General features: G+C 36.5%; 2 protein-coding genes across 3 annotated transcripts; both read left to right on the top strand.

The window, feature by feature from the left end:
• The first annotated feature begins 802 nt into the window (after positions 1-802).
• LOC131638178 (29 kDa ribonucleoprotein A, chloroplastic-like) lies at positions 803-3,206 on the top strand. 2 transcript variants are annotated; one of them, XM_058908725.1, is made up of 5 exons: positions 803-1,214; positions 1,301-1,402; positions 1,857-2,246; positions 2,600-2,698; positions 2,795-3,206. In XM_058908725.1, the coding sequence occupies exons 1-4, from the start codon at positions 885-887 to the stop codon at positions 2,660-2,662; spliced, it is 885 nt and encodes a 294-aa protein (XP_058764708.1). In that variant the 5' UTR covers positions 803-884; the 3' UTR covers positions 2,663-2,698; positions 2,795-3,206. The 2 variants fall into 2 exon arrangements, with proteins under 2 accessions (XP_058764708.1, XP_058764707.1); XM_058908724.1 differs by having other exon boundaries at positions 2,792-3,206.
• A 144-nt stretch (positions 3,207-3,350) lies between these two features.
• LOC131638177 (protein CNGC15a-like) lies at positions 3,351-7,515 on the top strand. Its single transcript, XM_058908723.1, has 7 exons — positions 3,351-4,200; positions 4,442-4,973; positions 5,078-5,290; positions 5,382-5,674; positions 5,769-5,880; positions 6,003-6,239; positions 6,367-7,515. Exons 1-7 carry the CDS (start codon positions 4,172-4,174, stop codon positions 7,084-7,086), a joined length of 2,136 nt encoding a protein of 711 aa, XP_058764706.1. The 5' UTR covers positions 3,351-4,171; the 3' UTR covers positions 7,087-7,515.
• The last annotated feature ends 3,779 nt before the right edge of the window (positions 7,516-11,294 follow it).

The following is an 11,294-nucleotide window of genomic DNA, read 5'->3' as shown; positions in this document are numbered from 1 at the left end:
AGATTTAAAAATGGGGTTTTAGTTTTGGGGAAGAAGATGAAGAATTAAATTAAAATCGAGAAAAAAAATATAGCGTCCGTTTTTTCCATCCCTAAGGTTATATGTCAACAAATAATTAACGTCGTTATTGAAATTTGGACGGAAAAGACTAACGTGACATATTTTGAAAAGTTGAGGGACTGAAATGATCTTTTGTAAAATTAAGTGACTAAAAAGAGTATTTAGCTTAAAAGATACTAATAACAACATTCCACTTTACGCTTGCAAATCATATTAATAATAATTACTACTCTTCATTTATTTAAACGTAAACAATTTTGTCCTTTTATAACTTGGATTATATTATACTCTCTCCAAGTGTCATTAGTACACTTACCAAGTTACGGACAAAGATTCTCTAACTTTTTGGTGGGAAAGTTAAAATAACTTTAGACAAATTTTAGGTGAATAAAGAAAATAGTGGTGTTGATTTGGAGGGAAAAATATGTGAGAAAGTTAGATTAAGAGAGATAGAGAGAAAGAGAAAGATAGAGAAGGTAAAGTTACACGATCCAAACCCCCAAGTTAGTAGAAAATAATCATTTTTAAATTCATCAACCGTTTTTCTCAATAAGTTAATCTAACAAACCCATTCTTTACAGTTTTTTTTTTCATTCACCACCACGACGTCCAAATTCCACCGTCCACGTATACATTTCTAAAACACGAATCAAAATATCTTACAAATTACAAAGGACAAATTAGTAAAATCACACAACATCATATCTCACCTTATCACCATAAATCCCTTCCCTTCCATAAATATCACACTCCTCACTCCATTTCCCAAACCCTATCAATAAACCCTAACTCCCCTCTCTCCAACCTTATCCATTTCCTCAACAATGTCTACCTCTGCAACCTCCCTAGCCCTTCCCTCTCTCCGAACCAAAACCTCTACATGTTTCTCTGCACTCCCTTCCTTCTCACTCAACACGAATTTCAAACCCTTTTCATGTGGCTCTCTTCGTAAGACGTTGTCTTTGAGTCACCGGTTTGTTACCCGCGTTGCGGTTTCGTCTGAGTTTGACCAGGAAGAGGATACTTTTGAGGGTGGAGATACTAGAAGCTACTCTGCTAACCAGAGGCTGTTTGTTGGGAACCTTCCGTTCAGTGTGGATAGTGCGCAACTTGCGGAGATTTTTGAAAGTGCGGGGAATGTTGAGATGGTTGAGGTAGGTTTTGAAATTTGTTGTCTTTTTTGGATGGATAATAATGGGTTTGTGTCAAAATTTGAAATTGTTGTGTTTTTTCTTTGTAGGTGATTTATGATAAGACTACTGGTAGAAGCAGGGGATTTGGGTTTGTTACTATGTCTTCGGCTGCTGAAGTTGAAGCTGCTGCTCAGCAGTTCAATGGTTATGTGAGTTTGTTAACTATCATCCTTTGTTTGATAATTGTTATGATTTTTTGTGTGCAAGAGTTTCATTCTTTGTTAGATGTTCGAAATTGTTTGATAATTGTTATGATTTTTTATGTGTAGAATTTCATTCTTTGTTAGTTGTTTGAAATTGAGTAGGGTAATTTATGTAATGATATTTGTTTATATATCGATGTTTATTAAGAGTTTTAGTTGAATTGCTGAGTAATAGGTATGGTTTAAAAAGTTGTATGTATGATTTTGGGTACATTTTCATAAAATGTGGCTATGGAAATGATTACGGTAGTACCTTATCCATATCTTATCCATTGTAACTTTTATAGTTACATTTATATGATGTGAAATGTGATTATGTTTTACTATAATTGTGGTTTTATGGAGGGATTTGGCTATATTGTATATAATATCTGAGGAAATATTTGTTGGAAATTTACAGCTAGTGGATGGAAGGGAATTGAGAGTGAATTCTGGACCTCCTCCACCTCGTGAAAATTCTCGTTTTGGTGACAATCCTCGGTATGGCGGTGAGAATTCTCGATTTGGTGACAATCCTCGTTATGGCGGTGAGAATTCTCGTTTTGGTGATAGTTCTGGTTCTAGAGGTCCTCCAAGAGGTGGTTCAGATAGCGAACACCGGGTTCATGTGGGTAATCTTGCTTGGGGTGTTGACAACTTGGCACTTGAGTCATTGTTCCAAGAACAAGGAAGGGTTATAGAAGCTAAGGTAATCTATGATAGGGAAAGTGGAAGGTCTAGAGGCTTTGGATTTGTGACTTTTGGTAGTGCTGAAGAGGTCAATGGTGCTATTCAATCCTTAGATGGCGTGGTAAGCACAAATCCCTCTGCAAAAAGAATACTTTGTGGATTTATATTGTTTGTTTTTTTCCGGACATGTTTCAGTGTTTTCTAGAACACAAATGATGCAGGATTTTTTTTATGTCAGAATTCACATGTCAAATTTAGTTTTTAAAAGTTGCATTTTGATAAAAAAGTGTTGCATTAGCACGGTCTTAACGTATGAATTATTTGTGGTTTGAAAATCTACTTATCAGAATTCAAGCAATGATAATTTCTTGTCGGTGGCATGTCTCACACCGGACACACCTTTAATCTGGGGTGTTTGTGCTAAATATATGTATTTAACCACCAAAGTCTGATATTATCTTGTATTGGTTGCAGGACTTGAATGGAAGAGCTATAAGGGTCTCACCCGCAGACAGTAGACCAAAGCGTCAATTTTGAGGATTTTACCTTTCACTTGATCAAGAGAGGGTTATGGTACTAGCTTATACCTATATAATGTTATCTGCTGTAAATTAATCCAGATTTTCCTCAAGAATTGGGCTGAATATTCTAACTTCTTGTTGATAGCAGGTAGTTGGAAGTTATGTGGCGGCAATTCATCAATATTTTACAACTGTTTGCGCGAAAGAATTCACTTCATACTTGGTAACTGTATCTACACACAAGTAGCAGTACCTAACAAGCTTCTTTCTGAAGAAGAGATAACACTCTCTGGAAACATGAATGTGTGCTCTAGACTTAAATAGTTTTTATTTTGAACTGATTTTGTAGTCCGTATGTTACTGCTTTATTAGTAAAGTAGATTGCCCAATGATTAATGGTTACATCAATTCAATTTTGCGATGTTAATGTGGATGCTGATTTTTACTATTGCGATTGTGCCTGTATAATTGTCAACCACAAATGTAATCAATGGCTTGCTTGTTTGTAGAAAAAAATATGGTGTTATTTATCGATCCCGTGATATCTATCTATTTTGGTATTTTCATTTGTCTTTATTTATGGAGCCCAAGCATCTCAGTTGTCTATTGATATATAAAAATAATTGAACTGTAATTTGAGTATTTAAAGACTAACATGTCTTGTGTTGTGTGTGGCTGGGCTTGTCTCCATTTACTTTAGATAGATGCCACTTGTAGTCATAGAAGTGTTTGGTGTGGGGTGGTTGTGCTATGTGTGATTGTGCTATGGCTTCAATGCTATGATATTGATTGTATAATCTTTCCAATTTTTCCTCAACATTTACCCTTAATTTTGTGTCACCGACTCACGGTTATACTGCCTTGATTTTGTACTATGTTTTTTTGTTTGTTTTGTTTTTCTAATATACAAGACAGAGAATGAGTGCTATCCCAAAAGAAACTCAACCCCTACCCCGGTTTCTGTAAAATTGATTTAAACGCTTCTTCCATCAAAATATTTTACTTGAATGAAACGATTCGAGTCTCTTTCAGCATAACTAAAAGTTTTGCATTTGAATCTAGTGGAGTTTCGAATAATTAGTGTCGGCTAATCGCGAATCGATTGGTTTTAAAACACACACTATCAGGAACCACACCCAGAGGATGTCGGGTTTATAACTCAAACAAAATCTTTAGTGTCCTGTTATTCTTCGTTACCTGTCTTAGACGGCATTCAGCTTTCTCATATATGTCTATTTCATTTCATATTCTCTCTTCATTACTTTCATGTCCATACATCAAATTCACCATGAAGTCCAAAGACTTTGAATGCAGTATCAAATTCACATGTCTTACCAAAAAGACTATTGCACCTATGGTTTACTTGTCCTACTTTTCAGTCACATGATTCCTGCCTAAACAATGGTAATGGAAAATTAACTTTGAGATTTTGTGGTTGAGCTCTTAAATCTAATCTTTTCCAAATAGTGTTTTTTTACACTTGTATATAAGTTTTCTTGCAGGGTAAAACTTAATCTATAGAGCAATGGTTTCTGTTAAATCAAGATCTGTAAGGTTTGCATAATCTCCCCCCTAATGTTGTCATTAATGTGACTTATATAGTTATTACGTTTCGATTATACTATATGATTATTTTCAACTTCATTTCATTTGATTATTTCTAATCTCCGAAGCATTAGTCCAATGGTTTGAGTTTGGACACCTGATGAGTTATGTGTAGGAGGTCTAGAGTTCAATATCTGCTACTAAAATTTGTTCGATAGAATAAATTTACCTTTTGTTTTTCATTTCTTAGGTTTCATGATGATCTTGAAAAAGAGAAACTAAAGGAAGTTGAAGAAAATCAAATGGAAATGACGACGACGTATGAGATGAGTAATCAGCACAAGCATGTAAGGGATGCAAAACCCAAGTCATCATCAAATGTAAAAGAACTTTCAAGAGTGTTTTCTGAGGATTATGATGCAGAAGAGATTTTAATACTAGATCCTAGAGGACCTAGAGTGAATTTATGGAACAAAATATTCTTAGCAGCGTGTTTGATATCGTTGTTCGTGGATCCACTTTTCTTTTACTTACCTGTTGCTAAGAAAGAAAAGTGCATTGATATGTCACTTGGTCTTGAAGTTTCACTTACCATAATAAGGTCATTGGTTGATGCGTTTTACATTGTTCAGATTTATGTTAAGTTTCAAACCGCTTATATTGCTCCCTCGTCCCGTGTTTCGGGTAGAGGCGAACTCATTATTGACTCGTCGAAGATTGCATCGAATTATCTTAGTAGAGACTTTTGGTTCGATCTTGTTGCCGCACTACCACTTCCTCAGGTATATTTCACCCTCCAAAAGCCTACACTTTTCAAAGAATCGACTAAAATTTGTAGTTTGCAAAGTTGGCTAACTATTCGATAATTTTTTATATACGATGTTAGGTACTGATTTGGGCTGTGATTCCAAATCTGAGAGGGTCCGAAATGATTGCGTCGAGGCATATATTGCGCCTCGTGTCCATTTTCCAGTACTTATTGAGGTTGTATCTTATTTATCCTCTATCATCTGTAATCGTCAAGGCGAATGGAGTAATGATGGAGAAAGCTTGGGCTGGTGCAGCTTATAATTTGACACTCTATATGCTTGCTAGTCATGTAAGTTGCTTACATGTTAAGCACTTATGCTATAAGCACTTTGTTGCTTTTGTGTTGATTGATTTCTTAACCTTTTCTTTATTTCAAAAAGGTTTTAGGATCTACATGGTACCTGTTATCAATTGAAAGACAAGATGAATGCTGGAAGAAAGCTTGTACGCTTGAATTTTCACGTTGTCGGTATCATTATCTTGATTGTCGAAGCCTTGGTGATCCGAATAGGAATTCTTGGCTTAGATCAAGCAATGTCTCGGGTCTATGTGATGATAATAGCGCCTTTTTTCAGTTTGGAATTTTCGCCGATGCTTTGACTTTGGAGATAACTAGCTCGAAATTTTTAAACAAATACTATTACTGTCTTTGGTGGGGATTGAGGAATTTAAGGTACTTCAAATTTCGGACGTCAAAGTTTGATGATTCATTGAAAAGAGAATTTTGTCGATCTTTGATTCTAACCAATTCTTTGCTAAATTTGCAGCTCTGCAGGACAGAATCTCTTAACAAGTACACATGTTGCAGAGATAAATTTTGCTGTGATTGTTGCGATTCTTGGATTGGTGCTTTTTGCACTGCTCATAGGCAATATGCAAGTAAGTCTTGTTATGACTTGTCTAGCTTAATTAACCGCTTGCATAGAAGCAATTTTTACAACGGAAGATTAACAATTTTAGCTATACGAAACTGTGTCCTTAATTTATTTTCTGATTAACAGACGTACCTTCAATCGACCACTATACGGCTGGAGGAGTGGAGAATAAGAAGGACAGATACAGAAAGATGGATGCATCACAGGCAGCTCCCTCATTACCTGAAGCAAAATGTTCGACGACATGACCAATTCAGATGGGTTGCTACTCGTGGTGTCGACGAAGAAGCTATTCTTAGAGACCTTCCTGTTGATCTACGACGTGATATTAAACGCCACCTTTGCCTTAATCTAGTTAGACAAGTGAGTCTTTGGTTTCATCTTTGAAAAAAAACATTCATGCAACACTTATTTATCAATAGTAATATGTTGCTTGGGGAACAAGCAAGCGAAATAAGAATGAGGTATTTATTGGACACAATTTGCGCAGGTACCACTATTTGATCAGATGGATGACAGAATGTTAGATGCAATATGTGAAAGGCTGAAACCAACTCTATGCAGTCCAGGAACTTGCATAGTTCGCGAGTGCGACCCTGTCAACGAGATGCTCTTCATCGTTCGAGGGCGTCTAGATTCTTGCACAACCAACGGTGGCAGAACTGGTTTCTTCAACACCTGCAGAATAGGCTCGGGCGACTTCTGTGGCGAAGAGCTTTTACCATGGGCCTTAGACCCTCGTCCGACCGTTGTACTTCCTACTTCAACTCGAACGGTGAAAGCCATAACCGAAGTTGAAGCTTTCGCACTCATTGCCGAGGATTTAAAATTTGTAGCAGCGCAATTCCGCCGGTTACATAGCAAACAACTGAGACAAACCTTTAGATTCTATTCACATCAGTGGCGGACATGGGCTGCATGTTTTATACAAGCGGCTTGGTTTCGGTATAAAAGAATGAAAGAGATGAATGAGGTTAAGGAAAAGGAGAATCTTATGATGATGGCAAATGTGAAATGTTATGGACATGATGATTCTCAGTATTTTTCTGCACCTTTGCAGGCTCCAATGGGATCAAGTTATTCAATGTATTCTGGAAAACTTGTAGGTAGTTTAAGGAAAGGTAGGAGTATGAGATATGGGTCTGAACTTGATCTTCTTGGTGCATTAAGGAAGCCTCTTGAACCAGATTTTAATGAAGATGGTGATTAAAGAAAATTAAGGAATGAAAACTTGTTTGTATGGAGAAGGTTTATTAATGATTAGTGTTGTTAATGTGTGTTAATTAGGATCATTACTAGTGAACCATGTGTTCTGGTTATTAGTTTAATTAGTTATAGTAATACTTTGTAACTATGATGAACTTTTATTAATTTTAGGCTCGGGTCAAGTATCAAGGATGGAATTATTGGAAATGACATAGGTATGAAGTGAAAATTTTCATGAATAAACCATTTGACCACTCTTTTTGAGAGTTTTATGTAATAAAACACTGATATGACTTTAAAAAGTGTTTGGAAATACAAGATATATTCAAAGTATTATATTATATTTGAGATTTTTTTTATACATCTCTTACCTTTTTTAAGGGTAAAATTTGTGTTTGAATTCCTGAATTCGGAAATGTACTTATGAATGCACCACATTTCATTTTATTAGGGGAATTTTTGGAGATGCATCTGCGAAACATCTTTTTTGTTAAAATTTGGGGTGTTTCGGAGATGCATCTCCGAATAAACCTATTTTTTTTAAAATTTTGGGACTTTTCAGAGATGTATCTCCAAATTAGGGTAAATACAACAAACTAACGAGAGAAACCTCTCATTCTGTTTTGTTTCAAACCCAGATACCCTAAAACCCCAATCAAAACTCATTTAAACTAATTTCTACTCATTTTCACTCATTTGCAACTCAGTTCAACTCCTTATTTCAACACATTTCAACATCTCTCAAATCTCCAAATTTGAGTAAGTTTCTCCGAATTCTTTGTTCTATTTTGTATGTGTATAATAAGTTGTTTAGAATCATTTAAATTAAATAGGTTGAGGTATAACTTGTAAAATGTGGTTGTTTTGGTGTAAAAATTGCATCTTTGAGAGATTTAGGCTGAGTGTTCAAAAATGAGAGTCACATGTGTTTTCTAAAGTGCATAACCGAAAACACCTCTGAGTAATTTTGAATATGCACTTTCGAAATTATGCCTGAGTTGTTATTTTTTTAATATTTTCAAATTTTTTCTAGTTCCTTCCCTTTGAGTACTGATTATTTTTTTCAAGAAAAATGGCTGAGATCCCGAACAAAATGAGACTCGGCAGTCCAAGTCAAACTGCTTCCGCTCGACGTGAGAGAGCTGAGCAGTCTACGAGGGTTCGAGGAGACGGTCGGTACCGTAAGAGAAAGTTGAGGGAACATCCACTTCTGCTTCGAAGAGTCGCCTGTCACATGTGTCGTCATCTAGGAATAATGAAGGGGAACCTAAGGAGGTTCATGTTCCAGAATCCATGCAGGTTAACCCGGTGTATCCATGAGGGTCCTTTGACATCTCCCTCTTGATCTATTACTCTGATCATGTTGTTCGACATGTTTCCACTAGACATGTATATTTTTTATTACACTTTTCATTTAAAATGATTTACGCAGAAATATGTTAAAATTGATATTAATATATATGTTTACAAGAACGACTGGCACTAAAGTTCGTGAACCACGCACGAAAAATATTTGATCTGTATCATCCTGATGCAGATTGGTTCAGGGAGGCCATTTTTGGCTCCGGACTTACCGAACTTTGTTGTTCCGGCTACAACACTATCAACCACGACATGCAGGGGGTATTTGTTGAGAGATGGCACAAGGAGACGTCATCTTTCCACTTTCCTGTTGGAGAGATGACGATCACACATGATGACGTCGCCTTCCTGCTACACCTTCATATCAGAGGGACGTTACTTAACCACTCCCTGATCACTCGTGATGTTGCCACTGAATGAATGGTTGACTATTTGGGAGCTCAAGCGGAAAAGGCATCTAAGCCGTGTTCCTTGACTAATGGGGCTCAGGCCAAGTTCTCATTTCTGAAGGACCTTTATCACGAACACCTTGTTACAGAAACTTATTCCGAGACTGAGGGCAATGACTTCTTTGTTCAGTATCACCATTAGTATGCTTTGAGGTGTTATTTAATGTTCTTGGTTGACACGTCCCTTTTTATGGACAAAAGTGAAAACTACGAGGATATATCATACCTCCAGTACTTCATGAATTTGGATACAATGAGGGAGTGGAACTGGGGGCCGACTGTTTCGTATACCTATACCAAAAGCTGAATGAAGCCTCTAATTAGAGGACCAGACAACTGACAGGCTCTGCTACACTGCTGACAATACCTTTCATTCAAAGTATTACATTTAATTTACTATTAATAATTTGTTCTTACATGACTCTTATTCTTTTTTTTAGGGATGGATATTTCTCACTTCCACTGCATTCATGGTTTTGTCCTTGATCTGGAGTATAGGGAGGAGATGTCGAGGGCTTCCATGTATATCCCCCCCAAGAGGAAATCATTCTATGCTGCCATTCTGGGTGTATCTTGATCGGATTGTTCATGATGACATCCAATGGACGCCGTTCGAGGATCAGATGGAGATTATCCCATTTGACTCCATCTCATTGTACTATGGTGGCTGGCATGTGGGACCGACACTATGGTCAAGTATCTGCTGAAGTGATGCATGTGGCAATTTGGCTATGTGCAGACCATTCACAGATCTCCATTTCAGGCTGCTACCGACACTATTATCCGTCGGGATCTCGATGACATCTTTGAGGATTGGAAGCATCATATGGTTCCAGAGGAGTATCAAATGATGCATGCATCCAACATTTGACATTGTGTAGAGGAATATGTGACGTGGTTCTACACAGTGTCACACCCTATCATGATACCAGATGCTCATGGATGCCCACTTAGGTCAACTCATGAGGAGATCTTGGAGAACCAGTAGGCCTAGAATAACCCCGCCACTGATCTCTTGTCGGTCTGTCAGCAGATACAGTTGATTGAACATAAGGGTTTGACTTAGGGATCATTGAGAGGGGCGGTCTTGAGACAGTGGACATCGTAGAGAGGATGATTAGGGAGACATTGAGTGGGATACAGGAGGCAGAGGAGGGTCCATGGGGTCAAGATTAGGCATATGCAGTAGGCTATGCCTTTTTTAATTCCAGAACAATTTATGTATTATTTTTTTTATTTCAGAACAATATATTGTGTTTATTATCATTTTTTATTTCTTATCATTTTCTGGTTGTGTTTTTATTATCGTTTAAACTAATTATGTATCAAAATTTTGATGATTAAAAAAAATCACTGTCCAGGATTTTGGAGATGCATATCCGAAACACATTTCTCACGCATTAAAGGTGTTTTCGGACATACATCTCCGAAACAACCACTTTTGTGGTGCGTTCGGAGAAGCATCTTCGAAGGGCATTTTTAGGTTTTTAGGAGTTTTTTCATCCCTACAAGTGTATAAACAAATTCTCATTATATTTTCATAAGTCATACATTTAGAACCAATTTATTCTTGTTACGTTAAAGTAAGCCTTAAAATCTTAAGTGGCTAAGAGAAAGAAAACATGTTTTGAGATTGTCAAAATTCAGAAAGTCGAAAAGCATCAAGAATGTTCAATTCAAACGATTCGCGGATATCGAATTTGGCCGGTTCCGTTTATTTAATGTCAGAATATTTAATATATATTAATTTAGAAATAGTCTATATTAACATAAAAAAATATTTATAATATTTCATTTTAACAATGAATAAGTTTTGTTTTAAGAAACCTTTGGAGTTATTTAAGGGTATTGAGAAATACTTATAAATACCCTAAGTTTGTGTAATACTTCTAAGATTGGAAAACACTTGGATAGAAAATAGGGGTTTGTTCTTCAGAACTTTGAAGTCTATTTTTCTGTAACTCATTTGTAATATCTTGTAGCAATTTTCTGAGTATACTGGATTAGAGACCTGCTCTCTCTCCTAAATGTAAATCTTTTGATTGAACTGAGTAAACAAACCTTTCGCCTTTCTCACCATATTTTCTTCTGTGATATTTTCTGCCTAGTGGTTATTGCTGAAGGCCATTAATTTGATTGCTACTGTTCTTTGCCCTCAATATCAAATTACTTGATTTGAATTGAAATTTATCATTTTCACAACAAGTGGTGTCCACCGTGGGCGAAAGGAGTATTGTTTACAAGTGAATATCACGGCTAAATGGGAGATCGCAAAATTTTCTAGAGACAACGATTTTAGGTTATGGAAAGTGAAGATGCAAGAAATTTTAACTCAAGAGAAGAGTATTGAAGCTTTTAAGGGTGATACATCGATGTCTGCACGCCTTAGTAAATCAGAGAA

Source organism: Vicia villosa, unplaced genomic scaffold (genome assembly GCF_029867415.1).
Source record: "Vicia villosa cultivar HV-30 ecotype Madison, WI unplaced genomic scaffold, Vvil1.0 ctg.002202F_1_1, whole genome shotgun sequence".
NCBI classification, from domain to species: domain Eukaryota; kingdom Viridiplantae; phylum Streptophyta; class Magnoliopsida; order Fabales; family Fabaceae; genus Vicia; species Vicia villosa.
The sequence above is the reverse complement of the archived record's forward strand: the minus strand, read 5'-3'. Positions and strand labels throughout refer to the sequence as shown.

Excerpts from the sequence above, each read along its gene's own strand:
- LOC131638178 (XM_058908725.1), top strand. The coding sequence starts at position 885 with ATGTCTACCTCTGCAACCTCCCTAGCCCTTCCCTCTCTCCGAACCAAA. Across the intron at positions 1,215-1,300 it reads GGAATGTTGAGATGGTTGAG|GTGATTTATGATAAGACTAC; the intron begins GTAGGTTTTGAA and ends TTTTCTTTGTAG. Across the intron at positions 1,403-1,856 it reads CTCAGCAGTTCAATGGTTAT|CTAGTGGATGGAAGGGAATT; the intron begins GTGAGTTTGTTA and ends GGAAATTTACAG.
- LOC131638177 (XM_058908723.1), top strand. The coding sequence starts at position 4,172 with ATGGTTTCTGTTAAATCAAGATCTGTAAG. Across the intron at positions 5,881-6,002 it reads TGCTCATAGGCAATATGCAA|ACGTACCTTCAATCGACCAC; the intron begins GTAAGTCTTGTT and ends TCTGATTAACAG. Across the intron at positions 6,240-6,366 it reads GCCTTAATCTAGTTAGACAA|GTACCACTATTTGATCAGAT; the intron begins GTGAGTCTTTGG and ends CAATTTGCGCAG.